Here is a 21,771-nt window from a genome sequence, read left to right on the forward strand (position 1 = left end):
AACAGCAAAGGCAGCACCGCCTTTTTCAAGAACTTCCTTCGCTGCGGTTACCTCCACACAGGCCAGACACTTCCGCATGGGAGGCTTCAGCCCGCGGGCTATGGTTTAGGAAGGCGGGAATTGCTACAGTAGTAGCCAATCGGATGGGCTCTGTGGCGAAGGACGCAAAGGAGGGGTCGGAACTTTTGGAAGCTCAGCAGAGGGCGTTGATAAGGCGAGTTCGCGTCCCTTTCCCACCATTTAGCGGCCGAGGAAAGGAAGAGGGCGGGACCTGGGTGAGGCCGACCGGGGGCGGGGCCCAGGTTAAAAATGGGAGGCTCCGCCCACCCCGCTTTTGCTCAATAGGAAGCCAGAGAGTCAGTCCGGACAGTTAGGGTGCCCAATGAGTGCTGTCGCCAAGACCCCGTGCGGGGCGGGCTCAGCCAATCGGCAGCAGCGATGGGCGGACGCGGGCGGCAGAGGCGGTGCGGCGGGGGCGGAGCGGCCTCTGCGGCAGGAGGGAAGATGGCGGACGAGGAGAAGCTGCCGCCCGGCTGGGAGAAGCGTATGAGCCGCAGCTCAGGTGCCGCGGGGGTCGGGGCTGGGACGGGGCCGCGAGGGCCCGCAGAAGCAGGGCTCGAGCTTGTCCCTCGAGCGCGGCAGCGCCGCTCGGTTCCCGTGGGGTCCTGGCTCCTCCGCGTCGGCCCCGGGTAACGGCCCCGGCCCACCCTGTTGGGGCTGCGAGCCTGAGGAGAGGGGAATCCCGAGGAAACAGAGGCAAGGGGCGTGGCCGGGGAGTTCCAGGGTGCTCCCGGGGTGGCAGGGGGATGGTGATCCCGCGGCACTCCCTCAGGCGATGGCCCTGGCCCTGCCGATCTGACTGACATTTTCGTTCGGCCTAATGCACCAGAAGTCCTGAGGGAACGTCTGTGCAACCCGCTGGTCCCAGGGTGGGGACCCCTTGGGGAGGACACCCCAACATCATGCTCAGGGCGGGGCCCTATAGGGTGTTGTTCGGCCTCGGATATACAACCTCATTCTGCTAATACGCTCGCTACCATCCACACCATATTCTGAGTTTGCGATATCCGGCCGGTGGTATTCTGCCTGAGAACTGCCCTTGTGCTCCGGAATCCGACTTAAGACTTTTCCCCAATAGTAATGTCAAGAATAGGGAACGTTTATCTCAGGACCAAGCATAGTTCCAAGCATTTTGGGTGTTTGCTTTCTCTAAATGGTCATAATTTTGGGAGAGAGGTAATTGTTACCCCCGTTTTTCAGATCGGGAAACTCGAGGCCAGAAAACGCAAGGAACCCGCCCAAGGTCATTGATTTCAGGGGGTGGGGGTTGGGTTCGGACCCAGTCATTCTGACTCCAGAGCCCCCTACCCTTCTTGCTGCAGACTACCAAGATGCAGGTTCCAGTATTTCACACTTCTTTCTCCATAGAGCCTAGCAGTCATTGTCGCAGTAATAATTTGATTTTTTGAACATCAGGAGCACTTTGCATACAGCACCATCCACTCTCCACATTAACCCTCTGGAGGTTTGATGTCCTTATTCTCCCACCCCCACTTTTCAAATGAGAAAACTGAGGTTCAGGGAGATGGAACCCATTGCCAGTGTTTGTGAGGCAGTCAGTGGCTCAGCTCTCACCAACCCCCACCCCACCCTGCAGCCTTGACCCATGGATGTGACCTACAATGTAAAGCCAATGCTCTGCCAAATTTGGGGCTCCCACTCCAGCCATTTCAACCCAGTTCAATCCTGACAGTGTTCCCTGAGGGTGACATCCAGCCCTTCACGGTGTTTGGACAAGTCCTCCGTGTAACCCCGGGCAGACTCTGCTCCAGGAATGACACCCTATCTCTACTGGGTCCTACTTCAAGCTTCTTGTTGGCAGCCCTCACTCCATGCTCTTTAGTCTGGATAACATCTGACCCCAGTAATGCTGGACCCCAGTTCTGTAACTGGGTAGGGGAAAAGGACAAAGCTTTTGTGTGTGACACACATGGGTACAGTTTATGCAGCAGAATAAACACCCATTGCTTTGTTTTGGAGGCACTAGTAGCTGACCAGATGCCTCACAGTAACATGTGCATGCTCAAGTCGTGTCCTACTCTTTGTGACCCCATGGACTATCCCACCAGGCTCCTCTGTCCATGGGATTTCCCAGGCAAGAATACTGGAGTGAGTTGCCATTTCCTCTTCCAGAGTATCATCAAACCCAAGATTTTTTTGCTTCCTGCATTAGCAGGCAGATTCTTTACCTCTGTGCCACCTGGGAAGCCCACGGTTTGACCAGAGATGTATTAGTATGTTTTTTGTTACCCAAATGTTACTGACTGGAGTGTCTCAACATTCATTTATAATCGCCAGCCACAGGCGTTAGTTTTTGCAAAAATCCCCCAGTCAATAATGTGTTAATATATGTCAAGTGCTGTCCTAAACTCGTTACAGATGTGAACTCATACAGTCCTTCCAAAAACCATTCAGGCAAGTACTGTTGTTATTTCCACTTTACAAGTGAGAAAACTGAGGCCCGGAGAAGGGAGTCATACAGGGAGTGAGTGGCAGATTTGAACAGGGAGTCTGGCTGCTGAGTGCATGCTTTGAACCTCTCTTCCTCATCTTGGATTATTTTCCCCCCTTGAAGTTGTTAATGATCAAAGTTATTATGTGGTCGTACTTGCTTGTTTATTGTCTGTCTGCCTCCCACCTAGAGGGTTAGCTCCCTAAGTCCTGGTGACACTGGTGGACAGCAGTGGGCTGGCTGAATGAAGGCATCTTGTTGGCCAGTTCCATATCATGGCTTGATGGTGGTATGCACTGAGCAGGTCCCAGCTGAATTCTGTACCCCACCCCCCCTTCTAGGCCGGGTGTACTACTTCAATCACATCACTAATGCCAGCCAGTGGGAGCGGCCAAGTGGCAACAGCAGTGGCAGCGGCAAAAATGGACAAGGGGAGCCCACCAGGGTCCGCTGCTCACACCTGCTGGTCAAGCACAGCCAGTCACGGCGACCCTCGTCCTGGCGGCAGGAGAAGATCACCCGAACCAAGGAGGAGGCCCTGGAGCTGATCAATGGTGAGCTGGGGTTGGAGACCAGGCCTGGGGGAAGGGGGCAGTCCCTCTCCCCAAGGGCAGTGCAAGCTTTACAGAAATCACATGAGATGCTCCACCCCAGCCAGCTTAGCTGTCAGCTGTGGCCTTGGCCGACCTATAAGTGCCTGTTGGTGGCATGAGCCTGGCTTCCATGGCTGCCTCTCATTTTCCTCCCCAGCTGGTGTGTGAGAGTGGGCCAAGGTTGGTGGAGAGGACCCAGCCTTATGGCAGCCAGACCTGGGTTCACATGGTCACTATGCCCCTAGGAGCTCCTTGACCCTGAGAGATTCACGTCACTTCCTTGAGACTCGGTTTTCACCTCTGTCAAATGGACGTCGTCATCTCCTTGCCTTCATGGGCCATTGTGAAAGCTCAGTGAGATGAAATGGTGTAATGGGTGGCACACAGTTGTCACTGTGTGGGTCGTCATTCAGTGGGAGCTATCCTGGAGAGTAGTGTCATCAAGCAGGGTCCTGGGGCACGTATGTGGATGGGTCAGGAGGGAGGTTGGAAAGGTAGCAGTGTTAGAACTAGACAACAGAGTCAGTGAATTAATTTGGCTCTGAGCAGGCTGTTCGTCGCTAAGTTCTGTGTTTGCTCCGCAGTCTAGAGCAGCAGTTGGTAGGCAGACTTTTTCTTGAAAGGCCAGATGGTAAATAGTTTAGGTTTTGTGGGCTGTACAGTCTCTGTCAGTTCTGCTTGGCAACTCCATAGCAGCTGCAGGTGATGTGTAAACAAATGGGCGTGGTCATGTGTCAATAAAACTTTATTTACAGAAACAGCAGGATTTGACCCCAGGGCTGTAGTCCTCAGCATCCTGGTCTAGAGCTATCTAGTGTGGCCGCTTCTATCTACATGTGGTTATTTTCATGTAAATTAGTTCAGTTTAAGTCATATTAAAAATTGGTTCCTCAGTCACACCAGCTACACTGTTCAGTAGTCCCACTTGGTTATAGGCTGCCATTTTGGACAGCACAACTGGAGAATATTTCCATCCTTGCAGGAAGTTCTGTTGGACAGTGCTGGTCTGGATCACAAGTGTGGTTTCATCATCCACTCAGCCTCTCTCACCAGAGATCCCAGACACCTCCCAGGCCCTCCAACCCCACAGAACCAGTGCCTCACCCCTGCCCAAACAGCCTGAGTGCCTATCCAGTTCTACCAGGTCCTGGCTGTGTGACCTTGAGCAAGCTACTTAACATCTCAGCCTAAGTCTTTTAACTTACAAAGTTAGTGTTAAGATAATAGGACCCACCACATAGGGTGAAGAAAAAAAATTGTTAGTCGCTCAGTTTTGTCCGACTCTTTGTGACCCCGTGGTCTGTAGCCCACCAGGCTCCTCTGTCCATGGATTTCTCCAGGCAGTAATACTGGAGTGGGTTGCCGTTTCCTTCTCCAGGGGATCTTCCTGACCCAGGGATCAAACCCAGGTCTCGTGCATTGCAGGCAGATTCTTTATCTTCTGGTCACCAGGGAAGCACTAGTGCAGCAAAGCACGAGTAACAGCCCTTGGCATCTAGTAAGTGTTCTGTAATCGCTGGTGGCCATTATGATGGTGGTTATTAGCACAGGCCTGGCATGGTTAGTCAGTATTAGCTGTTGTTTTGTGCCACATAACTGGCCTGTGGGATATTACTGACACACACCTACTCCCATACCTGTTCACCCCATACAGTCCCCAGCATGATAAGTGGCACCTGTTAGCCACCCACCTCTCAGCCTTGTAGAGTGGAGCCAAGTCTTTGCACAGAATCTTGAAGGCAGATTTAAAGAGCTTCCTTGGACTTCCTTGATGGTCCAGTGGTTAAGAATTCACCTTCTAGTGCGGGAGAGGCGAGTTCCAACCCTGGTCAGGGAATTTAGGTCCTATATGCCTTGAGGCAACTTAATCTGCATGCCACAACTAGAGAAGCCTGCATGCTTCAATCCACCACAGCCAAAAAAAAAAAAAAAAAGGGAAAAAACAAAAAATAGCTTGCCTCCAGAGCTCCCTAGGGCGGGGGCTGGGTCTTTTCTTTTCCCACTGCACACCGGACACAAAGCCTGGCCCACAGTAGCGCCCACATCTGGGTCTTCTGAACCCAGAGGAAGCAAGAAGGGATCCTGGCAGAGGAAGCGGCGGAAATGAAGGCCTGGGGCTGGGCTGTAGGCAGGACTCAGGGGAAGACTGCAGGGGACTGAAGAGAGATGAAATTATCTGGGCAGGCCCCAGCCAGGTGGAGAAGGGCCCAAGCTGAAGCCAAAAGTTTGGGTCCTTTTCCAGAGGCTGCAGGAAACACATGGCCACGTGATGCTGGGAGAAGGGCCCTACAGTCTGGCTTTTCGGTAAGAGCTGTGGCTGGAGGGTGACGGGCCAGGAAAGCCGGAAGGCCCAGGCCCAGGCTGGATGGGCCAGCAATGAGCAGTAAGTGATGAGTGGGGTCTGGCTGCCACTCGGGAAGAGGATGTGGCGGGATGCTCAGAAGAAACCACGAGATGACCTCTTGGATGCTTTTAGCTCAAGTGGTCCCAGTTCTGAGGCTTCTGGACCACGTGTGAGTGCACAGAACGTGATGGGCACTTGGAGAGTGAGTGGCAGGAGATGTCGTCACTGGCTGAGGGGACTCGGGAAGAGGCGCAATCTGGGGAGAGTCTCACTAAGTCTGAGGGCTGGAGGAAGGAACTTTGGCGAGGCAACCATGAGAGGATCTGGGTTGAGCAGATAGCAGGCCAGAGACAGAAGCCTGGGGGACAGTCCCAGCCAGAGGTGGCAGGTAGACATGGGGACATCTGAGCATCACTTGAAAGAATAGCTGTTGGGCTGTAGGGCCTGCCTGGGAGTGGTGCCGCCTGTCCCATCTCCAAGGGACAACGACATGTCTAGTGGGGCTGGCAACTGCAGTGGGAGCCTGGGGGTACTGAGGTCAGCTTGGGTCTGGGGAAGGGGTATCCATGGGCCCTGGGGCCTCACCTTAAATCAATGTACACTCGGAAGTGTTAGCAGGAGTCAAACATGCCTCCCTGTGCCAGGGGCCCTGGTGGAGGCCGTGGGAGGAACTGCAGCTAGAAACAGTGTGACTTGAACTTGGAGTGGGTAGGAGGCAGGGGGAGTAGATTCTAGAGAGCTTGAGTGGGCAGAATCAGGAGGACTGAGTGATAGATGAGAGGGGCAGGGAGCAGGTAAGGTCAGAGGTAGTGTGACCCACCCTGGACTGGCCCATAGGTGAATCTCAGTGCCTACTGTGTGAAAGTTGCTCAGTTGTGCCCAACTCTTTGTGACCCCATGGACTGTAATCTGTGGAATTCTCCAGGCCGGCATACTGGAGTGGGTAGCCATTCCGTTCTCCAGGGAATCTTCCCAACCCAGGGATTAAACCCAGGTCTCCCACATTGCAGGCGGATTCTTTACCAGCTGAGCCACCAGGGCTGTGTAGCTTCAAGCAAGTGTGTTCATTCTCAGAGCTCCAGCTGGCCTCATCTGTAGAATGGGCACAGGGTGGCCTGAAGATCCAGGGGCCAGCTGACCGCTGAACGCTTAGCAGAGCAGTGGGCTCAGTGTCATGCTGTCTGCATGGTAGAGCCTTAACCCCAGTCATGTAGGTATGTGTGGTGGGGACCAGGGTCAGGACAGGCCTTTGCCTACCGCAGCCTCTCCTGCTTGCTAATGGTCCATGGGTGGAGCTCTAGGGCAGGACATGGGAGGCCTGGTGGGCTCAGCATGCAGACCCTCCACTGACATTGGCATATGGTCTTAGTGTCCTGAGATGGGCCCCCTCAGGGGTCATTATGAGGGTGCAGTAAGATGGCGCAGACTTCGGTACACTTGGTTACCAGACACCCATGTGCCAGGTCAGCAAGCTCTGGGCACCGGGGCCTGGTGTCCTCCTTCATGAAGAAGGATGTTTCTCCCCCGTCCCCTCTTCTCATCATGGACTTGTTCAGGTGATGACGAGATCAGCCTTTCGGTGGCACAGTCTGCCACTGGCAGCCTGGGTCCCTCCGTACCCATTTAGAACCTGTGCTCCTCAGTTGCCTTGAAAACCAATGTGTTCACATTTTCTGCTGAGGCTTCTTTCTCAGGGCCAGCTCCTCTGCAGCTCTTGGGCTGTGGCCAAAGGCTTGTCAGGGATCTGGGGACTGGCTGCCTGTCGTTGCCTGTGTCCTTGTGTAAGAAAGCCAGGCCGCAGAGAAGCCCTCCCTGCCTGTTCCTCCATCCCTCCGTGCCCAAGGTCGCAGAGAGGCCCCAGTGTGAGTCCCATCCCTGTACCCCGGGCCCAGAGTCTGGAGGGTTAGTGAGCGCCTTCCACCCAGTGTCCCCACTCATGGTGGGCGGCTCCCTTCCAGGCTCCTGGTTTCAGGCTGGGGTCTCTGGTCTCTAGATAGCCCCTCCTGGAATTTGGATTTTTTTTAATATTTAATATTTACTTGGCTGTGCCTGGTCTTAGTTGCAGCATGCAGACTCTTAGTTGCAGAATGTGGGATCTGCTTCCACAACCAGGGATCGAATCTGGCCCCCTGCATTGGTAGCACAGCATCCTAGTCACTGGACCACCAGGGTAATCCCTGGAATTTGGGTCTTGAGGAAGGCAGACTTAATTCCATCACCTTTTTCCCTGTCCAGACCCTTTCCCTAGTTTGTCTCTAAACCTCTTTAGAGTCAGAGACCACTCCACTTGTTCACTCACTGTCCCTGGAATCATGGTGTGACTCTGGCTGCTACAACAGAATACCGCAGGCTGGGTGGCTTAGCCACAGACGTTTATTTTTCACAGTTCTAGAGGCTGGAAGTCTAAGATCAGAGTGTTGATTGGTTTGGTTTCTTCTGAGGCTTCTCTCCTTGGCTTGCAGATTGCCACCTTCTGTGTGCTCACCCAGCCTTACCTCAGTGCATGTGATGGAGAAAGAGCGAGCTTTTGGGGGACCTTTTTTTTTTAATACGTAGTTTTATTTATTTGGTTGCACTGGGTCTCAGTTACAGCAGGCAGGCATGTGGGATCTTTAGCAGTAGCATGTGGGATCTAGTTCCCTGACCAGGGTTTGAACCCAGGCCCCCTGCACTGGGAGCATGGAATCTTAGCCACTGGACCACCAGGGAAGTCCCTAGCTTTTCACCTTGATTTGTGGCCAGACTCCCAAAGGTCAGTTTTAGAAAAGAGAGCTCAGAAAGGAAGTCTTGTTTCTTTTTAAAAAATCATTTCAGGGACTTCCCCTGTGGTTCAGTGGTTAAGACCTCATGCTTCCAATGAGGGGGACGCAGGTTTGATCCCTGGTCATGAAACTAAGATCCCACATGCCGTGGGGCGTGGCCAAAAAGTAAGAAAAAAAATCAGGGTCCCATCCAAGCAGAATATTTTCTTTCTTTTAAAAAACAAAATGTATTTATGTATTTGGCTGCATCAGGTCATAGTTAAGGCACTTGGGCTCTTCGTTGGGTCATATGGGATCTGTCACTGCAGCATGAAGACTCTCTAATTGTAGCTTATGGGCTTAGTTGCTCAGAGGCATGTGGGATCTTAGTTCCCCAACTAAGGATTGAACACATGTCCCCTGCTTTGCAAGGCGGGTTTTTAACCACTGGACCACCAGGGAAGTCCTGTAGCAGAATATATTCTGAGAACTGCTGATCACAGGAAAACGTGAGTGCTGTGAGTGATGGGGAGAAAAGCTTGGCTTTTACTCAGTTCCTAGGCTGCTGTTGCTTGCGTGCACACACGCTGTGTGTCCTTGCCAGGCTGCCTAGTTCCAGGGACCCCTGCAGCTGTGCCCCCAGCCCCAGTGGCTGGAGGATGCTGCAAGGGGTGCTTGAACAAGACTCAGGACCAGGGCTGACCCCCCAAATGCTGGGCCCATGCAGCAGTGCTCCCACGAAGTACCTGGATGCAGGCAGGTACACTGGGGGGTGCTGCACTCAGGATTCCCTGGCTGGGTTTACTGGAGTCCAGACAGGAGGTGGGGGTGGGGGGGCTGGGGGTAGGGAGTTGGGAAACGTATCTCAGTGTTGCTCAGGTGAGACCAGAATCCAGGGAGAGGAAGAGATGGAGGGGAATCCTTGTGCCATCCAGGTCAGATTGGAGTCACCCGTGGATACGTCAGGCACAGGGGGTCCACTTGGCAGCCACGGGGGTTATTGGGAGCCCCCCCGGCTTTTCACAGCAGGAGGCACTGCAGGGACTTCCCTGGCGGTTCAGTGCATAGGACTCCAGGCTTTCACTGCTGAGGGCCTGGCTTTGATCCCTAGTCAGGGAACTAAGATCCCACAAGCTGCAGGGTGCAGCCTCCCCTACCTCACTCCCCCTCCAGAAAAAGCCGCCGCAGCATGCAGGCCACAGGGAGCGGGGCTGTGTCACATCTGAGAGCCTGTCTGACCAGGTAGCACAGCGCGGTGACAGCCAGCGCAGACCACGAGGTGCAGACGGGCACGCAGGTCAGAAAGGAGCAGGGCAATCCGAGTGGCAGGGCCCCGCCGAAGGGAGGGCAGCATGCTGACAGCGGGTGCCGCTTGTCTGGGTGTCTCTCAGTGCCTGGCACTGTGCCTCGTGTCCCTGTGACCGGCTGGCAAATGACTGATGGTTGAGGCTCAGAGGCGCAGGGACACAGGGCAGGCAGGGGTCACGGGAACAGCTGTGGAAGCAGCCAAGCAGATCAGATGCCAGGACACGAGTTACTGCCGTGGCCTGTAGTGAGATGGGGGAGTGGGGTGACAGGTGTGCTGCCGTAGCGTCCTGGACGGACGGGTGGATGACAGTGACAGGCTAGACTGGAGCCGGAGATCCGTGGGCCAAGGTGAAGTTCCCACCAGCTCAGCGACAGGCAGATGGTCTGGCTGGGTGTGTGGGTCTCTGAGCACCAAGTGGATTAATCAGCAGCGTCCATGCGGTGCTCAGAAAGGTGCCAGGCGTGTCACAGCCTCATTTGGTCAGACAGGAGGAAGTGTCTCCATGGTGTTGCCCTCTGCTGGGAGCCCTTTCCCTCAGTCCTCTTCCTTCCCTCCCATCAGCCCGGTCTCCCTGTCCCCCCAGGGAGAATCGGTATCTAGTTTGGGCTGCACAGAGGGTGAATCTGGTGTGCTGCCAACTCACCCCATCAGGGCAGCTGGGAGAAGAGCCGTGTCCGCTGCCCCGGGGGCGCAGTCTGCCGTCTGTCCCTTGCTGAGTCCCAGTCAGGCCGCCTCCAGGGTTCTTCATGACACCCCAGGAAGTGGCCCTGGCCTTCCTCACACTTTGGACAGACAGGACAACCGAGGCCCTCGCGCTGAGGGCTCAGCCATCTCCTGTGGCAGAGCTGGGCTAGTGCTATGGCCTCCTGCCTCTAGAAAATTTTCCTTTTACTGCCTGAGGCGTCCCAGTGTCCCTTTTTATTTTTATTTTCTTGGCTGTGCTGCTGTGGGATCTTAATTCCCAACCAGGGGTCAAACCTGTGCCCCGTACGTTGGAAGCCCCGAGTCTTAACTGCTGGACCGCAGGGAAGTCCCCCAGTGCTCCTTTGTAACGTCCGTCCTGCCTTCTGTCCTCCCCAGCAGAGCCTGGAGGTAGACTTCCTCTCAGTGTGTGGGGGTAGGTAGAGGCCATGCCATGTTCATTATGTGTTCCTGTGTGTGTAGGGAGGGGGGTTACAGAGAAGGGGTTGTAGGACTGGGTAGGAGACCAGCTGCTCTTGAGGTCACCACAGGGTCATGGGGTGCATGCCTGTCATGGGTGTGTATGGCTCCGGCTGTGGTTGTGCATGCATGCTCATGCACACACGATTAGCAGGGGTTGCGGGCTCCTTTCTGAGTGAAGTGCTGCCCTGCCCGGAACCCTCCGCCCACCCCGCCCTGACGAGGAGGCCTCCCTTTGTGTCCCCCTTGCAGGCTACATCCAGAAGATTAAGTCTGGAGAGGAGGACTTTGAATCTCTGGCCTCACAGTTCAGCGACTGCAGCTCCGCCAAGGCCAGGGGAGACCTGGGTGCCTTCAGCAGAGGTGCGCAAAGAATGGGCACCCCTGAACCCCAGCAAGACCCTCTGACCCACTGGCACCTGCACCCCACCTAGAGGGATGGCCCGTGTCGCACTGTCCCCTGGGGTCCACCAGGTGGCAGCAGAGTCCCTTCCTCAGGCTGCAGAGTCTTCTCCCCGGTGGTGGCATTTCTCTCGGGGTGGGGCATCCATCTGTGTGTGTCTCTGCTCAGTTGTCCCCATCACAGACCCACCAAGGTGGGTGCCTGCTGCCATTTCCCTCTCTTCCTGTTGAGGTGCAAAGCTGGGGCCCCTAAGAGTCCCAGAGCACATCCCCCAGAATCCTCTGCCCACCCTCCTGGGTGGAGAAACCAGGAGTGAGGGGAGGAGGGGGTCAGATCAGCAACCCTGCCAAGTTCAGGCCTCTCCACCTGGGACTGTGGGAAGGGAGGAGCAGAGGGAACCAGGCCGCCGCCGCCTCCCCCCTTCATCCTGGGGTCTCTAGAGCATCAAGGAAGGGCCCAAAATAGGCTGAGGGGTGTTTGGGAGCCAGCAAGGGGCTGTGGGCCAGGGAGACCAGCTCCTCGGTGAAGCTCCTCTCTCGGTGCACAGAGGAGACAGCCACTGTGCCTCGTTCTTCATGCTGTCCTCAGCTTCCTGGGGCCTCCCTAATAGCCTTGCCGCCCCCAGCTGCGCCCAGCTCAGGCGCCGTGGCAGGGCCGGAAAGTGCCTGACGGATGAGTCAGAATGAGGGCCCTGGGGGCGCAGTGGGAGCCCCGTCTGCCCAGTCCCACCTGCAGGTCTGGACCCCACCCGCCATCTCTCCTGCTTCCTCCCCCAGGTCAGATGCAGAAGCCATTTGAAGACGCCTCCTTCGCGCTGCGGACAGGGGAGATGAGCGGGCCCGTGTTCACAGATTCGGGCATCCACATCATCCTTCGCACGGAGTGAGGGGTGTGGATGGCCCAGGCCTGGCCCCCTGGGGGAGACAGGTGGGACGGGGTGGCTGGGCCCGCAGACTCCGCTCCCTGCTGCCGGCCAACCAGTGGGGACCCCTCCCTTCTCCTGTCACACAGTATTTATTGATCCCAGAATGGCTGGGAGGGGCCCCTTCACCACCGGGTGCTCCCTGTCCGCTCCTATTGGGGCTGTCCCTGCTAGACTCCCCTCCCCTTTAGGAATCGACTTCAGAAGGGCACAGGGTGGAGAGGCTCCCTGGGCTCCCAGGGCCAGGGTTGGGGGTGACCTGTCCCAAAGAGAAGGCCTAATTAGCTGAGCTGCCCCTGTGCCACCCCAGGTCCAGGATGGGGTCAGGTGGGCCTTGAGTTGTTGCTGGTTGGGCCGTGTTCCTCTGTTCAGTTGTAAAAAGCAGACGCTCCGCGTGGGGCCCAGGCTGCTGGCTGCTATGGGGCCTCTAAGCAGCCATGCAGCGCCTTCCCCACCCTTGATTAAACCTGGAACCACTGCTCTGCTGTCTGGCATTTCATTTCCCACCCCCAGGGCAGCGATCATCTCCCACCACCCCTGGTGTCAGGTGTCCAGGCCATGTTCCCTCCCTGGGAAGCTGCTCCTTTCCCTGGGCCTGGGGTGCTTCATAGCAGCAGCAGACTCTCAGGGAAGTGGAACAACCGCGGTCCTCAAACTTGGGTGTTCAGGAATGTTCCAGAATGCAAGGGCCCTGACCGCACAGCTCTGGGTTCAGCAGGTCAGGTGGAACAGGAGAATCCTCAGGGAACCCAAGTGAAGTCCCCGTTCACCCTTTGTGCTCTCGGTGCCGTGCCCCCCCAAACACACCCCACTTCAGTTGGAACAAAATACTCCCAACACTCCGATGCCCACTTCCCTGTCACCGTAAGCATTCTGCCAGGACCCGGGCACCTCTGCAGATGCTAATTCCATGGCAACGGGGGCCAGTGAGAGGGCACTGCCAGATGTCTCTGAGAGCAGGGGTCCTGCCCAGCCTTCCGGTGGCAGGTGGGGGGAGTTCTGTGCTGGAACATGGTAAGGGGAGGGTCACTGAGCAGAATCCCTGCAGTGGGTGTGGGAGGGGGCAGGACTCTTCAGATGGAGGCTGGGGGCGCGGCCCATCTGTTCTGCATGACTCCTCACAGCTGCCCCTGGATCTGGGCCTGGGCAGGAGGCTCAGAGGTCAGTCAAGGGGTTCATGGGTGTGTTGGAGAAGGGGTTATGTCCGTTCTGCACCCCACGCACACACTTAATGGGGACCAGCCTGGATCTTGGAGTGGTGGGCTAGCAGGGCTTGGGAATCCAATAAAATAAGCCCTGCCTGGCCTGACCCCAAGGAAGAATCCCCTTACCCCCAGAGCTGAGTCTCTTAACACAGGCCTGAGTTGCTCATAAATAGTCACCTGGGCCGACTCCCATCTGGCCAGTTTCTGGAGCAGTTGCTCTCTGCCTGCCAGCACGCTTGTCATTAAGGTTTAATGAGCCTCCTCTCAGCTCTGGCTGCTTGGCTGCCCCTCCAGACAGACCCTTCTGCCACCATCTGTGGGGGCCACGAAGCAGGCAGAGGCCCCACTGCCGTTCTCTGGGGCTTGGGGAGCCTTCGGCCCCCTCTCCTGGTCCAGTGGAACCTCTGGGAAGGATTGGAAATGAGCACTTCGGGGCAGAAAGGTTTGCAGCATCCTCCTCCAAAGTACCACCTGAGAAGTGGGCCTGTGCCCCTTAACACCAAACACCCAAGGAAGGTCTCCCTGAGCTCCCAGGCATCTGAGGTGCTGTTGGGGAAGGGAGAGGGTGGGGGTGCATTTTCCTGTGTGGGGCTGGCAGGGAATTTTTTTTTTTTTTGCCTTGCCACCTGGCTTACGGGATCTTAGTTTCCTGAAGCAGGGATGCAACATGTGCCCCCTGTTGTCCTTAGGTGTGTGTCCTGTGTGACCCTGGGGGTCCCCACCTGCCTCCATGGACCTCCCTCTTCCTTTGTCTAGCAGCAGCCAAACCCAAAACACAAAAGAAAGTTGCTCTTAGATAAACATGCCTTGGAGCCCTCTCAGCATCCATAATTCAGAAGCTGTGGCTTCTGTCACCTGCTCCACACTCCCACCCACCCGCTCCTGCCCAGAATCCAGGCCCTGGATCCCAGGCCCTCAGGATGATGAGAGTGTAGTCTACGCCACTGGTCTGGCGCCTCCCCGCTCAGACTACCTTAGGGGCAGTGTGGTCGCTTCAGTTCGGGGTGACGTGGGTACTGCCACTGGATGGTCTGCAGAGCTTCCCCCGTGAAGTCAGTCACGTCCATCATGGGGGAAGTTGCGATCAGCAGGCAACCTTGGACACAGGCGGATGACATGTGACCCAGGCCAGGGTCAGGGGATGGGGGGTTATTTCTCCTGCTCATATTTTGTTCAGTCGCTCAGTTGTGTCCAACTCTTGGCGACCCCATGGACAGAGCGCCAGACTTCCCTGTCCTCCACTGTCTCCTGGAGTTCGCTCAAACTCATGTCCACCCATCTCATCCTCTGTTGCCCCCTTTTCCTCTTGCTCTCCATCCTTCCCAGCATCAAGGTGTTTTCCAGTGAGCTGGCTCTTCACATCAGATGGCCAAAGTACTGGAGCTTCAGCATCAGTCCTTCCGATGAATGTTCAGAGTTGTTAGAACAAAAGCCACCAATGCAAAAGTGTCAGGGTGGGGCCTGCCCCTGTGTTGTGTGTATGAGAGAAGGAGCTGATGCCAGGCACCTGTGGGCATCGGATGCCCAATATGATTGGAGGGATGGGGTACAGGTGTTCTAAGGTGGGTGGTTTTGGTGTGTTTTTTGTGTTGTTTTTTTAAAGCAGGTACAGAGCAAAGTGCTTCTCAAAGTGCTTATCCAGGAAGTGATTCTTTTCATGTCAAACTTGCTAATTTAAATGGAAATTAATTGCTTTTCTTGACGATTTCTTTAAAAATTGGTTTTAAATGCATGCATCAGGCAGTCATATTTATTATTCATTGGTTTCGTTGGCAGTACAGCCCCAGTGTCCCGCATTCCGGGAGATGCCAGCACAGAGCAGAGATGATTTAATCAAGAGAGGCCATTAATTAGAGATGGGGAGACAGGGAGGGAGGCTTCCTCCCACAGGAGCAGGTTTGGCCACCTCTGTGGCCTCCGCAGGGGGCGGTGGGGTTGGAGGGTAGGGGAGCCTGAGTGGGTGGGGCTGTTCGCATGCTGTTTCTGCTAGAGATTTCAGTGGGGTGGGGGCCATGCGTTGGGGCGAAGGTGGGGGTACGGGGTACACTATCTTTGTTCCTGGCCACAGCTCCAGAGGTGACTGTCCTCCCCCCTCACCTTGCTGTCGCCCAGGCCACCAAGGATCTGGCTAAAATAAAGCCTTCATTGTGTCCTTCCCCTTCTGTGACCCCCTTCCACCCCACCCCGGTCACATCAACAAGGCTTCTGAGGACCTGGACTCTGCTGACTTCAGTTTCTTCCCAACTTGTTCAACACACCCTTCCTGCCTCTGAGACTTGCTAGCTTTGCCCATTTCTTTCCCTCCAGGAGCCCCGATCTCCACGTTGGTCCCCGTTGAGGACTATCCCTGCCCAAACCAGGGCATCAGGTGTGGGTGTGTCCAGTGGGAGACCCCCAGGCACTTTCAGACTGTTGCTACCTTTTTGTTAATAGCGCACTCAGAACTGGTGCAAGTTACACAAAATGGTTTTGAAATTAAAAAGCCAAAACAAGAAAAAGGGAAAATTATTTTGTGTCGCACTCTCATGGTGGTGTTGGTGTTCAGTCACTCAGTCATGTCTGACTCTGTAGCCCCATGGACTGCAGCACGCCAGGCTGCCCTGTCCTCCACTATCTCCTGGAGTTTGCTCAAACTCATGTCCATCGAGTCGGTGATGCCACCTAACCATCTCATCCTCTGCTCCACCCCTTTCTCCTTTTGCCTTCAATCCTTCCCAGCACCAGGCTCTTTTCCAGTGAGTCAGTCTTCAGAGCTTCCGCTTCAGCAACAGTCTTTCCAATGAATATTCAGGGTTGATTTCCTTTAGGATTGACTGGTTTGATACTCTCTTTTGGCCATACCACGAGGCATGAGAGATCTTAGTTCCCCCACCAGATGACCAGGGATCGAACCCACAGTCCCTGCAGTGGAAAAACGAGTTTTAACCACTGGACCACCAGGGAAGTCCCATCATACCTATATTCTTAAAAGCAGCCAAACTGTTAAAAAAAAAAAATGTTTAAAGTTGCCAGATGGTCACCAGTGATGCACCAGTGTGATCAGTGAGTGAAAAAAAGAAAAACACTGGCAATGGGATTTCCCTGGCAATCCAGTGACTAAGACTTTACCTTCCAGTTCAGGAGGGCAGGTCGGGTCGGGCAGCCCTGGTCGGGTCGGGCAGCTAAGATCCCACATACCTCCTGGCCAAAACCCAAAAACCAAAAACATAGAAGCAATACTTGTAACAAATTCAATAAAGACTTTAAAAATGGTCCACATTAAAAAAAGTCTTTTAAAAAACTAACAATGTTCACGTGAGGCCAGTCTTCAGTATCATGATAGAATTTGCGGTTGTTTGGATCAACTGAAACAGCTTTGGATTGGGTCTCCTCACCTGGCTTCCCAAAGGGCTAACCCTACCATGACCCCTGCCCTCATCCCTCCCACCCCACCCTCTACCCCCAACCCCCCTTCACCCCCACCCTCAGGCTGGGCTTGTGTGTGCATGCATGCCAAGTCCCTTCGGTCATGTCCAACTCTTTGCGACTCTGTGGACTGTAGCGCCCGCCAGGCTCCTCTGTCCATGGGATTCTCCAGGCAAGACTATTGGAGTGAGTTGCCATGCCCTCCTCCAGAGGATGTTCCAGACCCAGGGATAAAACCTGCATCTCTTAAGTCCCCCCTTTGGCAGGCAGGTTCTTTACCACTAGCACCACCTGGGAAGCCCCGGACTTGTGCTTACCTGCCCCTATTCACAAAGCTCGTGTCCTCGGACAAGGGAACCCAGCTGGGATGGGCCTCCAGGCTCACCCTCCACTTCACCTCCTCTGCCTCTTCTAGACACACAGAGCAATTAAAGCATCAAATGTCAAAGATCCCATTTATTCCGGCAACCCGGAAAGAAAAAGTGTAAATTAAAAAAAAGAAAAAAAGAAACAGATCCATGCACTCAACTCCTCGGGTTGGGAGGAAGGGATGTGGGGAGAGGAGAAGAGGGTCTGGGTGGGATGCAAAAAGGGAAGGGAGGGAGGGAAGAGAGAGACACATAAGCAGAGAGAGCAAGAGACCTGGAGGGTCAGATCAAATGAAAGAGACAGAGGCATCAGAAACAGAAGAAAGACGTATCCAAATCAGATCATGAAGAGACAATACAGAGAAAACGCACCAGTAGAAATACAGAGGCGGAGAATGAAAGCTGGGAGCAAAGGTGAAGAGAGAAGAAACAGTACCCGGAGGAAGAGAGGGAGGGAAAGAGAGGGCAGGACAGAGACAGGTAAACTCGGAGGGACACAGCGGAGTGGAAAGGGCCCCCGTGGCCCTCGTGTGGCAGCGCGAGGCAGCGCGAGCGACGTCAGCCCCTAGGGGTCCCCGGCGGTGCTGATGACATGGAAGAGGGTGACGTTGTAGAGCACCTGGTGGCCGTTGTTCCAGGTGTAGAGGGCCCGCTCCCGGGGGTTGTAATCCAGCATGGAGATGTGGGAATACTGGTTGTGGAAGGGCACGTCCGTGTACTCGTAACTGGACGTGTTGGTGAAGTAGGCAAAGTAGACCTTGGCCCCGGCCAGGTGGGAGTTGGTCACATAGAGCACGCCGCAGATCATGAAGGCCTCGCCGGCACTGCGCTTGGGGTAGCCGGTGTCCCACGAGCGCACGACCTCCAGGGTGTGCGGGTCCAGCCGGCTGACCACGATGTTGCCTGCATTCTGGTTGGTGGTGTACACAGCCCAGAGCCCGCTCTCGTCCACCATGAAGTCCATGTCCGAGAAGCCACCCCAGGAGTAGGGGAAGGTGTTGTTGTAGCCTGCCCCGGGGAGGCTCCGCTGCACCAGCACGGAGCGAGAGCGGAAGTGGTACTTGACCACCACGTTGCTCTGGTACTTGTTGTAGAACAGAGAGCCATTGTACACCACGTGGCCGGTGCCAGCCCACGGCTGGGGCAGCAGGTGCTGGATAAAGTTCTGACCCTTGATGAAGTCTCCCAGAGTGCGGAACTCCAGGACGCGCCGGCCCTTGTAATAGCCATCCATGTACCAGACCTGCGAGAGAGCTGTTGGTCACTGGTGGGCCACTGCCGATGTCCAGGGGTCTCGACAGGCACACATCAATCACACAGTCATGAGGGGTCAACAGTCTCTTAGTGGTCATTACTCAATCACGGGATGTCTGGTGACCCTTTGGGACCAGGCAGCATCCCGGTGACTGGGGTCACTGGGCCAGTACCATTGGTCTCAGACACTCAGAGGACAGGGCTTGATCCCCAAGAATCAGGGCGACTGCAGTCCCTGGAGACTCGCTGGGCCTAGGAATTGACTGGTCACTGGATATGGGACGGTTAGCAGTCATGAGACTGCCCTGGGGTGGCAAGAGGTCACTTGAATCTACTGCCTGTGGGTAATCCCAGTAACGATAGGTGACTACCATGTCACCATCATCCTCTCCGTCAGCATCACTCACTGTCACCATGGTAGTTAGCAATTATGAGTGTTCTTACTAGTGCTGGTTATTGGGTTAAATATCTTAAAAACTGTAAGGCTGACCTTATTATAACCATTTTGAAGATAAGGGAACTCAGGCTCAGCGACATTAAGGAACTTGCCCGAGATTCCCTAGCTGAGATTCCCTAGCTAAGAACTGGTGGAAGTGAAGTCGCTCAGTGGTGTCCGACTCTTTGCGACCTTCTCCAGGGGATCTTCCCAATCCAGGGATCAAACCCGGGTCTCCCGCATTGAAGGCAGACGCTTTAACCTCTGAGCCACCAGGGAAGTGGGATACTAATCCAAGTCTGATTCCCAAACCTAAGTTCTTTTTGTTTGTTTGTTTTGCTGTTGTTTTTGGTGGTTGCTTTTTTGGTTTCAGCCACACTTGTGTGGCTTGCTGGATCTTAGTTCCCTGACCAGGGGTCAAAATTGGGCCCCGGCAGTGAAATCACCAAGTCCTAACCACTGGACAGCCAGGGAATTCCCCTCAAACCCAGGCTCTTAACCTCTTGATTAAACCACCATGATGCCTCAAGGAGCTCAATGATCACGGTGGGGAAGTGGCTATTATGGGCTTCCCAGGTGGCTCAATGGTAAAGAATGCCAATGCAGGAAACACAGGTTCGATCCTTGGGTGGGGAAGATCCCCTGGAGAACAAAATGACAACCTACTCCAGTATTCTTGCCTGGAAAATCTCATGGAAAGAGGAGCCTGGTGAGCTACAGTCCATGGGATTGCAAAAGAATCAGACACAACTAATTGACTTAACGATCTATGATGGTGGCTGCCCAGTGACCAATATGTGTCACTAGGATAGTCGCTGAGCAGTTAATGGATGGTTCCTGTGGGCCAGAGGTGACAGGCAATTGTGACCATGGGGGTCACTGGAAGTTCAAAGGTCATCGAGTGGTGCTCAGAGGTCCTAGTCCTCTGGAAGGCACTGGTCACTGGTGGTTATTTTGAGATCAGTGCTCACTGGGAGCTAGCTGGTCAGTGGTACTAGAAACCATTAGTCTCTATACAGTCACTGGACGTCAGCGGACTTGCAAATTCACAGAGTTGGAAAGTTCTTGGTCACTTGGTGGTCACTAGACAGTCAGGGGGAGGTCAAGGGCCCTGGAGAACCTAGGACAAGATGATCATTGATGTGGAGGCACTGGGCACCTATGGAGCACCACGGGCTACGTCTCCCTGACCCCGGGTTCTGACCCCCGGCGTGAGCACACTCACCCGGCTGTCCACGCTGGGGGCCATCGTGTCCGTCATCCAGGAGCCAAAGCGGGACCCCATGGCCCGAATGGTGATGGGGTTACTGACCCCGGTCAGCTTCCCACAGCCTGGGAGGCAGCAACAGGGGGAATGAGGGTGGAGGATGGGAAGAGTCCGAGGGACACAGGGCAAGGCTGAGGGGGTGATCAAACTGAAGCGCTGGGACCAGGGGTGAGGGAAGATCCAGAGATCTGGTCCCAAGGTGGAGTTAGGTTGGGGGTGAGTAGGGGTAGGGTCAGGGCCATTTCCAGTTTGGGGGGTCTATTTTTGGCCTTGGGTAAGAAAGTCAAGGATCAACGTTTGGAAGTTAGAGGTTAAAACCGTGTTCTGAACACACAGAGGGTATTGGGGTTGGAGGTGGAGTACAGGGGTCAAGGTGAAGCATCAAGGCATACCCAGCTTCTGGGCGCAGGCGTGGAGCCGGGCCTCCAGGGCCATCACCCGCTGCTGCAGGTCCTCATAGCCGTAGGCGCCCATCTCCTCCTGGATGCTGGCAAGGCTGCCAGAGAGATTCCTCACCTCCTCTCGCAGGCGCACGATGGTCCGTGTGTCTGCCTTGTACTGCTCCAGGACCGAGCTCAGCGGCAACAGCTCTGTCATCCTGTCCTTCAGCTCCTGCCCCCAAGAGGGAACCCGTGGTGATCCCGACCCCTGACCGGTGACTCAGACCTGGCTCCAACCTTCAACCCACAACTCCACCCATTTTGAGGGGGTATTATTTTTATGGGAGTGTAATCACTTTGCCATGTTGTGTTAGTGTCTGCCGTACAACAAAGTGAATCAGTCAAATGCACACACATGTCCCCTCCCTCTTGAGCCTCCCTCCCACCCACCCCCAATTGCTATTGTCCAGTCGCTCAGTCATGTCCAACTCTTTGCGACCCCATGGACCGCAGCATGCCAGGCTTCCCTGTCCTTCACTATCTCCCGGAGTTTGCTCAAACTCACGTCCACGGAGTTGGTGCCAGTGATACCACCCCTTATCTTTGATGTACACCTGACTCTAGACATTCAGCCCAATTAGGACCGCAGATCCCAGGCAACCCTCTGTCCTTCCTGGAAGTAATCGGCACCAATCCCAGTTCCTCCTTTGACCTCTGACATGAACCCTGAAGGACGCACCTGGAAGCTCTTGGCTGAGAGGGACCCGTCGGCTGCCCGGAGCCGTGCATCCAGGCTCCGCATGAGGGTCTCCATGCTGCGCACATACTGGAGGTCCCGGTACGTCCGCAACTCAAGAACCTCCATAGACTGGGAGACGTTCTGAACCTAGGAAGTAGGAGGGTTAGGGCGAGCCAGACGCCTGTCCCTGTCCCCAGGGATGCCACAGACAAGATCTGGTTGGGCCAGAGGCTAAACACCCAACCAACCTTCTTCTCCCGACCTTATCAGCAACCTCCCAAAGGCACGCCCAATCTATCCATCTGGTCTGGCCTCCACCACCTCCCACCTCTCCCTGCCTCCCTGCTCTCCTCGCCTCCACCCTCATTCACAGCAGTCAAGTTTCCACAGCAGCCACACTGAGAAGCATGTGGGGTCTTAGTTCCCCAGCCAGGGGGCGAACCCATGCCCCCTACAGTGGGAGCACAGAGTCTTAACCTCTGGACCCTTGGGAAAGTCTGGAGAGGGAGTTTTTCAAAAGGAAGATTGAGTCACCTTCTCCTGCAGACCCTGCGAGCTGGTTCTGCCCCTTCGCCTGCCTCCTCTTCATGTTCATCTACTCCAACCACCAGCCCAGCTTCACTCTCATAGGCTCAAAGCTCCTTCCCTTCTCAGGGCCTTTGTTGTTGTTCAGTTGCTAAGTCGTGTCTGAGTCTTTGCGACCCCATGAACTGTAGCACCCCAGGCTCCTCT

The 21,771-nt window shown here is 55.2% G+C and overlaps 2 protein-coding genes across 3 annotated transcripts in view; one reads left to right on the top strand and one right to left on the bottom strand.

Annotated features, from left to right (window-relative positions):
* Positions 1-12,463, top strand: PIN1 (peptidylprolyl cis/trans isomerase, NIMA-interacting 1). The gene is made up of 4 exons (XM_069591001.1): positions 1-562; positions 2,854-3,066; positions 10,913-11,023; positions 11,840-12,463. Exons 1-4 carry the CDS (start codon positions 439-441, stop codon positions 11,947-11,949), a joined length of 558 nt encoding a protein of 185 aa, XP_069447102.1. The 5' UTR covers positions 1-438; the 3' UTR covers positions 11,950-12,463.
* A 4,570-nt stretch (positions 12,464-17,033) lies between these two features.
* Positions 17,034-21,771, bottom strand: part of OLFM2 (olfactomedin 2) — a 74,189-nt gene continuing 69,451 nt past the window's right edge. For both annotated transcript variants that reach the window (XM_069590999.1, XM_069590998.1), the window contains exons 3-6: positions 21,040-21,186; positions 20,313-20,532; positions 19,879-19,985; positions 17,034-18,206 (exon numbers count right to left, since the gene is read on the bottom strand). In XM_069590999.1, coding sequence (XP_069447100.1) covers positions 17,529-18,206; positions 19,879-19,985; positions 20,313-20,532; positions 21,040-21,186 — 1,152 coding nt within the window. In that variant the 3' untranslated portion in view covers positions 17,034-17,528. The remainder of the gene's footprint in view (positions 18,207-19,878; positions 19,986-20,312; positions 20,533-21,039; positions 21,187-21,771) is intronic.

Source organism: Ovis canadensis, chromosome 5, assembly GCF_042477335.2.
Source record: "Ovis canadensis isolate MfBH-ARS-UI-01 breed Bighorn chromosome 5, ARS-UI_OviCan_v2, whole genome shotgun sequence".
Taxonomy (NCBI): Eukaryota; Metazoa; Chordata; class Mammalia; order Artiodactyla; family Bovidae; genus Ovis; species Ovis canadensis.